This window comes from Manihot esculenta, chromosome 8, assembly GCF_001659605.2.
Source record: "Manihot esculenta cultivar AM560-2 chromosome 8, M.esculenta_v8, whole genome shotgun sequence".
Lineage (NCBI taxonomy): Eukaryota > Viridiplantae > Streptophyta > Magnoliopsida > Malpighiales > Euphorbiaceae > Manihot > Manihot esculenta.
Window position 1 is genome coordinate 271,998 of NC_035168.2, and position 10,510 is coordinate 282,507.

At 31.6% G+C, this 10,510-nt stretch overlaps 1 protein-coding gene across 1 annotated transcript; it reads left to right on the top strand.

Moving 5' to 3' along the window:
* Positions 1–2,597: 2,597 nt before the first annotated feature.
* LOC110620587 (ABC transporter G family member 20) lies at positions 2,598–5,016 on the top strand. Its single transcript, XM_021764386.2, has one exon. It carries the CDS (start codon positions 2,646–2,648, stop codon positions 4,893–4,895), a length of 2,250 nt encoding a protein of 749 aa, XP_021620078.1. The 5' UTR covers positions 2,598–2,645; the 3' UTR covers positions 4,896–5,016.
* The last annotated feature ends 5,494 nt before the right edge of the window (positions 5,017–10,510 follow it).

Genomic DNA, 10,510 nt, shown 5'->3' on the forward strand with positions numbered 1-10,510 from the left:
CATGCAAAAGGTATCTTAAGAACGGAGAGTTGGTTTTTAATACATTCATAATGATGAGGCATTTGACTCAAAAAAAAAAAAAAAAAAAAAAGTTTCTGCCACGAGGTTACCTTGTTCTTAGATAAGAATATCAATGTGTAAGATATTCTTGAAAATTAAATTATTTAAATTTAAACTCGATTTATATTATATTGGTAATATCTAAATTCATATTAAATTTGATTAAAAATTAATTTAAATTATTTGAATATGTTTCAAATTCGATTATTATTTAATAAAATCTGAATCAATTTAATTTTATATATTTTAATTAATAATTTATATAAAAAATATTTTCATTAATAATTTTAATTTAAAAAATCTAATATTTCTAAAAAATATTTAAATTTTAATTTTTAAATGAAAAAATATATATAAAATTTATAAATATTATTATAAAATATATTTTTTATATTAAATTAATTATTTATATAAATTGATCTGGTCGTGAATAATTATATATAAAATTTAAATTTAATTCAAATTTGCGATGAATGTATATATTTTTTAATTTAAATCTATCTCAAATTTGGAATTTCGAATGGCTAAAAATATTACCCTGTCGTCCATCCCTCCTCTTGGATACTTCACATCCCCTGAGTTTGACTAATCTTTCAAGACTTTTTGATCAACAAAAACAATTAATCACATCCATCCCTCCTCTTGGATACTTCACATCTGAGTTTGACTAATCTTTCAAGAATTTTTTATCAACAAAAACAATTAATGAAAACAAAAAAAAAATGGCGATTGATAAATGATCAGCATTGATGTGTGGTTTTGGTTTTCTTAATTAAAGGGTGTATAATTATGTGAAATTTGATTGTCAAAATCCAGTTGTGCAAGTCTCTGTTTCTTGTTGTATACATATAGATATGAGTCCACAGCAGATCAACACCCATATACTAATGAGATTGATTGAGTACACAGAAAAATAAAGCATCCGCACCTACCACCCCTGCAAAAACAGAAATTAAGCGCTAATGTGGGGAATTTTTGGTGTTTTCGTAAAGAAAGGATGCCGTGTGTGATGAATATATTAGGAAGCGGTGGTTCACCACTCAGCCACCCTAAACTCCATCAGTACAGTACATTTGCTAATTACACGAAACACATATATAAAAAATAATGTATACCACCTATTAGATGAGTTGCAATGCATGTCTCTCTTCTCCTTTTTCAAATATTTTGGGATAAAAAAATTAATAAATAATAATATTGCTATATTTGACTATGCTAATCAACTCCATTTACTTTTAGTGGATGCTGTATTGTCTTCTCTCTTCTTTACCCGAGACTTAATACAAAGCTCATCATATGGAACTATTTATAATTTGATTTTTTTTTTTATTATTTCTTAATAAACAACCTATTTAACTGAGTTAACAAAAAGCGTGGGATGCAAATTCATGATTAAGGTTATACTTAATAATAGTATTTAGTGTTTATATTAAGTCAAAATATTATAACTATTTTATAATAGTGCTTGATAATTAAATTAGCGAAAAATTAATCTCCTAACATTTAGTGTTTGTTATCATTACTGTAATTTTTTTAATTTTTTATAAATATACAGGTCTAAATTTTAATATATTAACTCTTTTTATTATCAATTTTTATTATTTTATATATTATGCTATTGACTTATTATATTCGTTATAATATTATTAATTGCTTATAGTGTGTTAAGATACAATTAGTTTATGAGTTTAAAAAATATTATGTCAATATACTTAAAAGTAATATTTATTATTGTTTTTCATTATCATTTTGCATTTAAAGGCTAATTCAACATACGGTGAAATAGCTAACCACTGATGATTGTTTAAACCGCTCTTATGTCTAACCCATTAAGATGAGAATGACAGCCCACCCAATTTGCGATGAAAAATAATATCCTCCTAAATTAGTTTCCCCAAAGGTTCATTCTTTGAAATGTCATGCATATACGTATGTGTATAAAAGTTCAAACTTTAGTTGAAAAGACCATCACGTCCATAATAAACCATCCTTTCTCTGATAAGATTTGGTACAGCAGAGGTAAACATTGTTGAATTTAAACCGAAAAAAATAATTAAATTAAATTAATTTTAAAAATTTAATTTAATTTTTTTTTATTTTGATTCGATTTAATTTTTAATTTTAAAGATTTTAATTATTTCAATTTTAGTTTAGTTTTAATTAGAAAAATTGAAAAAAATTGAATTTAATAATATATTAATTTTAATAATATAAAGAGATTAGGTTATATTAAAGTTAAAATATTTTAATTAAATTTTAAAATATTAAAATTTAAAATTTAAAAAATAAAAAAAGTATTAAAAATTTAATTCAATCAAATTTAATTTATTTAATTTTTAATTAAAATTAATTTAATTTATTTTTTATAAATATTAAAATTTTAATTTTTAATTTATTCAATTTAATTTTGATTTTAAATTGAATCTTGGGAAACAATGCCTAAATCTGCACAACTCCCTCCACCTACTGCGTACACATACATACATGCATTAGATTCAACAAACGTACTTACTCTCTCTCACTCTTCTATAAAGCCTTTACAAAAGCGTGTTGCATCGGATTACCAGCATATAAAACATTCACAAATGTCTCATGTAGAACGTCCTAACCGGTCACAGCAGGGAACAGGCTCTGCCGGAACCCAAGACAACCTTCTTCCAGTCTTTAGCCCTTCCCACCAAATGGAGATCCAAAGGTGCCATAGAAATTACAAACCCTCCTCCGTCTCTATCTCCCTTGCTGAACTCCTAAAATGCGTTGAAGATGCTCAAAGTGACCATTCAAATGGCAGCACTCCTATCCGTCATCAACCCCTGGAGCTTGGCTATGCTTGTAGCTCTCTTTCCACTTCAAACCCTTTTGTTCTTTCTTTTCATAACTTATCATACAGTGTCAAAGTTGGCCAAAAAATGACTTTCCCATTTTGCGGACGGGATTCCTGTGATTCTTCTGAGGCTACTGGCTTCAAGGTTTTATTGAATGATATATCTGGAGAAGCCAGGGAAGGGGAAATTATGGCAGTTCTCGGGGCTAGTGGATCTGGTAAATCAACGCTGATCGATGCGCTTGCAGACCGGATTTCGAAAGAGAGCTTGAGAGGGTCTGTGAGATTGAACGGTGAGATCTTAGAGTCGAGGCTATTGAAAGTAATATCTGCTTATGTTATGCAAGATGATCTTTTGTTTCCAATGTTAACCATTGAAGAGACGCTTATGTTCTCCGCCGAGTTCAGGCTTCCTCGCTCCCTCTCCAGGTCCAAAAAGAAAGCGAGAGTTGAAGCCTTGATCGATCAATTAGGCCTACGCAGTGCTGCCAATACTGTGATTGGAGATGAAGGGCACAGAGGCATTTCTGGAGGTGAGAGAAGGAGAGTTTCTATTGGGATTGACATAGTTCACGACCCAATTCTTTTGTTTCTTGATGAGCCAACCTCTGGGCTCGATTCCACCAGTGCTTACATGGTTGTTAAGGTGTTGCAGCGAATTGCCCAAAGTGGTAGCATTGTGATCATGTCCATCCACCAACCCAGTTACCGAATCCTGAGCGTACTTGACCGTTTGATCTTCCTTTCACATGGTCAACCGGTCTACGCTGGCCCACCAGGTAATCTTCCAGAATTCTTCGCTGAGTTTGGACATCCAATCCCAGAGAATGAAAACCGAACTGAGTTTGCTCTGGACTTGATTCGAGAGCTTGAAGAAATCCCAGATGGAACCAGGACATTAGTTGAATTCAACAGGTCATGGCAAGCCCAAGGCATGAAGAATTCAAGAAACCATACCTGCAACTCATCAAGGCTTTCCCTTAAAGATGCAATAAGCGCAAGCATTTCCAAAGGGAAACTGGTCTCTGGGTCCACAAATCATTCCAACTTGTCATCTTCAGTCCAAACATTTGCCAATCCATTTTGGATTGAAATGTTAGTGATAGCAAAAAGATCACTCATCAACTCTAGAAGAATGCCTGAATTGTTTGGAATTCGATTCGGTGCTGTTTTTATTACAGGTCTGATATTGGCTACCATTTTTTGGCATCTGGACAACTCTCCAAGAGGTGCCCAAGAAAGATTAGGCTTTTTTGCTTTTGCCATATCCACAACTTACTACACATGTGCAGAATCCATCCCTGCCTTTCTCCAGGAACGTTACATTTTCATGAGAGAAACTGCCTACAATGCTTATCGACGCTCATCATACGTCCTTGCTCACTCTCTAATTTCTATTCCTTCTCTAATTGTACTCTCTATTGCCTTTGCCGCTACGACATACTGGACAGTAGGGCTTGCAGGTGGAGCTTCTGGGTTCTTTTTCTTTTTCTTCACAGTCTTATCCGCATTCTGGGCAGGAAGTTCATTCGTTACATTCCTCTCAGGCATTGTCTCTCACGTAATGCTGGGTTTCACAATTGTTGTTGCCATTTTAGCATACTTCCTTCTCTTCAGCGGATTCTTCATTTCTCGGGATCGAATTCCTCCCTACTGGATATGGTTTCACTATATCTCTCTGGTGAAATATCCATATGAAGGAGCTCTACAAAATGAGTTTCAGGATCCCACAAAATGCTTTGTGAGGGGCGTACAAATGTTTGATAACACACCTCTGAGCGCTGTGCCAGAGGCCCTGAAACTTAAATTGTTGCAGAGTCTGAGCAACACCCTGGGCAGGAACATTACGAGCAGCACATGTATAGTCACTGGACCAGATATACTAAGGGGACAAGGTATTACAGACTTAAGCAAATGGAGTTGCCTATGGATCACCGTTGCTTGGGGCTTTTTCTTCAGGGTCTTGTTTTACTTTACTTTGTTGTTCGGAAGCAAGAACAAGCGGAGGTGAATTAATGAATATTTTTCTTTCTGGTTGTAAACTGAGTTTCAGGAAAATTGTAGATTCATATATTTTTATGTGGACCTAAATACTTTAATAGAAATAAAAGTCTTTCTTTTGGTTGATTGTATACTTCTCTGTGAAATTATAATGAGAGGGTGATTTTAAGGAGGTTGGCAACCTATTGCAATTTAGATAATTATACAAAAATATATTTTAAGATTAGAAAATTTGAACTTCAGAGAAAAAAAATACTAAGAAATTTATATATATAATGATTGTATTTATTTATATATCCCTTTTTTAATGCCTGAAAAATTAGAGAGGTGATATTATATAATTTTTCATACGTTTCAAGTAATTATGTGTTGAGGTGACTTTTCCTAGTTAGCAGTAGAATATTTTATTATATTTATTAAAATTTAAATATATGTAAAAAAATGTATAAAATAGTATTAGAGCATTATAACCGCCAATCCATACTATTATTTCAATTGAATTAAAAATTTTATAATATGCTTTTTAGTCAATTTAATTTTAATTAAAATTCGAACATAAAAATTTTTTAATTTTATAAATCATTCTTAATGAATAAAATCCGATAACTAATTGTTTCAATATGATTTTCTGTTATTGGAAGTTACTTTTAGTTTGCTAGCACCAGAGCCTTGGATGGTGCTTAATGGCTATTTTATGACTACCGTAAATTGAAAATGTCATGACGGCCTACTTTCTTAAACTTTGGTTATTTCGGCTATGCTTATGAGTCTTTAGGTGGTTGACAAATTTTTTTTGTTTCCATTTAATGCTTCAATTTTCTTTTCCTGATCATATATAGTGATTTTTTTAGTTCTTTTCTATCAATAGTTGTAGCAGTGAGGCAGTCGATTGTGATTCAAGAAGAGCTGGTTTTAGATTTTCCAGGATTCTCTATGGCTTGGATTGTATCGGTTGATTAGGACTTCTTAGTTTATGGGTTGAATTTTTAGTGTCTTATGTATTGCCCTTGATGGACTTTATTCTGTAGCCTCGGCTTTAAGTGCAAATTTCTTTATTACTATAACAAATTGATCTTGAGAGGAAGTAAAACTACTTTCTTATTCATTTGATATAATATATATATAGAAGAAAAGCATATTGTTCATATGAGCTACCTCTTTCTCACTAATGCTAACAACAGTAACTAATTAAGTTAAAAAGTATTAACTAAAATAACAACTTAACTAACCACTTTAACAATATTGTTTCTCCTCTCTTTAGTTTTGTTAGATTGATACTCCCCCTCAAGTTGAACATATACATTGTTAATATTCAACAGGTACTTGAATTGAGTAGGATGTAGAGCCTTTGTAAACAAATCAATAGATTGCTCCTTAGTATTTAGATATTCAAGTCGTATTAGTTTAAGTAACACCTTTTTTCTAATGAAATGACAACCAGTTTCTATATGTTTAGTCCTTTCATGTAAGACAAGGTTCTTGAAAATGTGAATTGCTGAAATACTGTCACAATACAATTTTATAGGTTGAGCAACATCCACATTCAAATCCAACAAGGTTCTTGAAAATGTAAATTGCTGAAATACTGTCACAATACAGTTTTATAGGTTGAGCAACATCCATATTCAAATCCAACAACAGAGCTTTTAACCATATTACTTCAGAAATAGTTGTTGCCATAGCTCTATACTCAGCTTATGTTGAGCTTCTTGATACTGTTGCTTGGTTTTTTTATTTTCAACTCACTATGAATTGCCAAGAAACATACAAAAATCAGTTAAGGACCTCTTAGTTTCAAAATAATCAGCTCAGTCACTATCTGAGTAGGCAATTAACTTCAATTCTGGTTTTGGTGGCATGAACAACCCTTGTCCTGGTGATCACTTCAAGTATTTCAGCACTTTATAAGCAGCTTTCAAGTGCATTTGTGCAAGTTTTTCCATGAATTGAGATAAGATGTGCATTGTATAGGCAATGTCTGGTCTTGTAAGTGTAACATACATGAGCCTTCCAATTATTTGCTTAAAAATAGTGGGATCTACAAGAGAGTCTTTTGTCATCTGAGTAAGATTTGAATTGACTTCAACAGGAATAGTACTGGGTTTAGAACCAAGCATGTCGTACTCCTCCAATAATTCAAGTACATACTTTCTTTGTGAAATCATAATCCCTTTGTTGGATCTAACAAGTTTAAGTCCAAGAAAAAATTATAAACAACCTAAATCTTTGAGCTTAAAATGAGCACTCAAACCAGTCTTAAATTTCTCAACCAAATTTCTATTATTGTTGCCAAATATAATGTCATCTAGATATACTAAGATTGTAATGAAATCTCCTTTATCATATTTAGTGAATAATGAATAGTCTTTGAGTAAACAACTTGTGAATTTAATGTTCCATTATGTTGATGCTTGCTTTAAACCATAAAGAGACTTTTGTAATTTACATACCAGTTTTGACTTGTCTACATACTCTCCCTTGATCTAATAATCCAAAGGCACTTGCATATACATTTCCTCATCTAGATCACCATTCAAGAAAGCATTATTAATATCTAACAGGTATAAAATCCAACCATGCACAGCAACAAGAGCTAGGAAGGTTCTGACAGTAGCATGTGTTTGGTACAAGATTGAAAAGTTTATTGGAAATCAAAGCCTGCTCTTTGAGTATAACCCTTTGCCACAAGTCTAGCTTTGTACCTATCAATAGTACCATCTACTTTTAAACTTGACCTTGTAAACCCACTTGCAACCTACAAGTTTTGCTCCTTTAGGTAAAGTAGTAATGAGCCCAGTCTGGTTTGATTCCAAGGCCTCTAATTTAGTTTGCATAGCCTTCCTCCGGTGTTCATGTTGAGCAACTTGTTGATAAGTTTGTTGGTTCATATGTGGAGGAAATATTGAGAATGAAAGATCTGTAGGATGTAGAAAGCTTGTTGTATGATAGATACTTTTCAATGGGATGGGCAGTGACACAAGATGACTGCCATGTGGAATTGCCTTGAATTTTAACATGATAATAATAAAGATAACTGCGCAACCTGGTTGATCTTGAACTTCTTCTAGGAGCTTGTTCAAAGATGGAAGTGTGAGGTAGCTGAGTAGCTTCATTAGACTGATTATCAAATAAAAAAAACATAATATTGACCAGACATAGAACCAATGTTATCAAATATAGAATTGGAAGATTGAAAAACTAGTTATGAAAAATCTTGATTAGGAATAACATGCAGAACAAGGTTTGAAACATTAATAGAGTCTATACAACCAACATGACTTGGAAGAAAAGGGAATATATGTGCATGAAAGGCAACATTCCTTGATACAAAACATGTTTTACTATCTAAATTATACAATTTATATCCCTTCACTCCAGCTGAATATTCAATGAAAATACACCTCCTAGCCCTTAAGTCAAACTTCATTCCGTGAGAAACCAAATTAGAAGCAAAACACAAGCACCTAAAGGATCTCAAGTGATGATATGATAATGTTTTGTGAAAGAGCAAGTCAAAAGGAGTTTGACTATTATGTTTGGCTATTGGAATTCTATTGACAAGGTATGTGGCTATTAACACTGCATTTTCCCAAAATTGAACAGGTAAATGTGAATGAGATAATAGAGTTCTTGCAACATTAAGGAGATGTTAGTGCTTTCTCCATCACCCCATGTTGTTGGGTGTATACACACAACTTATTTGGCGAATAATGCCTTTAGATGCAAAGAAAGTGTCAAGCATGAATTCAGGCCCATTATCTATTCTGACTCGTTTGATGGTGTAATTAAACTGATTTTGGACCAGCTGATAGAATTGAGGAATAAGAAGAGACTCCCAAAGAAAAGTCCATGTACATTTTATGAAATCATCAATTACTGTGAGAAAATAATGGTGTTTAGTAATATCTGATTGAGAATATGGACTCCAAATATCCATGTGCACAAGCTCAAAAGGTGAAACTGTAGTAGGCACATGAATAAAAAAAAAAAAAAAACCTTTTCTATTTAGCTTTGGGACAAGCATGACATGTACAAGTATTCTTATTTGAGTCTTTATTTGAAGAAAATTATGATTGAAGCTGTAAAATAAGCAACTTGCCATTTGAGAGATGACCCAAACGATGATGCCACAAATGAAATGTAGTAATCTTTGAAAATATAGTTGGGTAAGATTTGAGTTTTACCGGAGATTCTTGTATGAAATAGAATAATCTAGTAATTTGTTTAGCCTTTCCGGTCATACTCCAAATGTAAAGTCCTAGTTGTTGAAATAGAATAATCTACTAATTTGTTTAGCCTTTTTAATCGTTTTCCAAATAAAAAGTTACAGAAAAAAGGGAAATTTACTATTTAGTCCCTGAATATTGCCATTATTAACAAGTCAATCCCTGTAATTTTAGAAATCTATTAAAACGTTCTTATCTTTTCTCTCCGTTAATGAAATAATCATTCTGTCCTCATTTTCGTTAAAAATAGATGAGGGATGAAAGAGAAAATTTTTAAAATCCATTTTTACCCTCAAATAAAATCCCTTATTTAGTTTCTGAGTATTGTCATTATTAATAAGTCAGTCCCTACATTTTCAGAAATTTATTAAAACGTCATTATCTTTTTTCAGATCTATTAAAACATCTTTATCTTTTCTCAGATCTATTAAAACGTCCTCAGATATATTAAAACGCCCTTATTATTTCTCTCCATCAATGAAATAGTCCATCCTCTTTCTCCTCCTCCCCCTCAAAAAAGAAGAAGAAGATGATGATGATGATGATGATGAAGAAGAAGAAAAAAAGAAGAAGAAAAGAAGGAAGAATGAGAAGAAGATGATGATAATGAAGAAGAAGAAGAAGAAGAAGAAAAAGAATCACCTCCTTCTCCTCCTCCTTAAAGAAGAAAAAGAAAAACTGAAGAAGAATCGAAAAAGAAGAAGAATCGAAAAAGAAGAGGAAGAATCAAAGAAAAAGGAGAATGAGAAGGAGAATGAGGAGGAGAAGAGGGAGGGTAATTTGGTTTTTGCTATATTTTTAACGGCAGAAATAAATAGAAAGCCTATTTCGTTAACGGATTGAAAAATTAAGAACATTTTAATATATTTCTGAAAATGCAGTGACTGACTTGTTAATAATGGTAATACTCAAGAATTAAATTATAAATCTCCGAAAAAAAAAACAACTGAAACAGTTTAGTATCTAATAAAAAGTTAGAAGGTGAAATATGGAATGTATATTACATCATAAATGATAAGAAGAAGGCTGACTTAATAATAGCAACTATAATAATGATATAGTTATTTAAATAATCATTTGACATGTAGATTTAATATATATATTATTTAAATAATATAACATTTTTTTAAAATATATATTATTTAAAAAAACACACTTTTTGAAAATTTTATTTGAAAAAGAATATTTGTGATTTTATTATTATATTAAAGAAGTCACGATAGGAGGAGGTGGATTAACATACTACTTCCAAGTTTCAAGTCTAACTCAGAATGGGCATCCGTTACTAATAAATGGACAATTACATTCGCAGATTTATAATTAAAATAATATTAGTATTAAAAATCTCATTTAAAAAAATTTATAATCACTAACAATCAAACTAAATAATGATCTAACC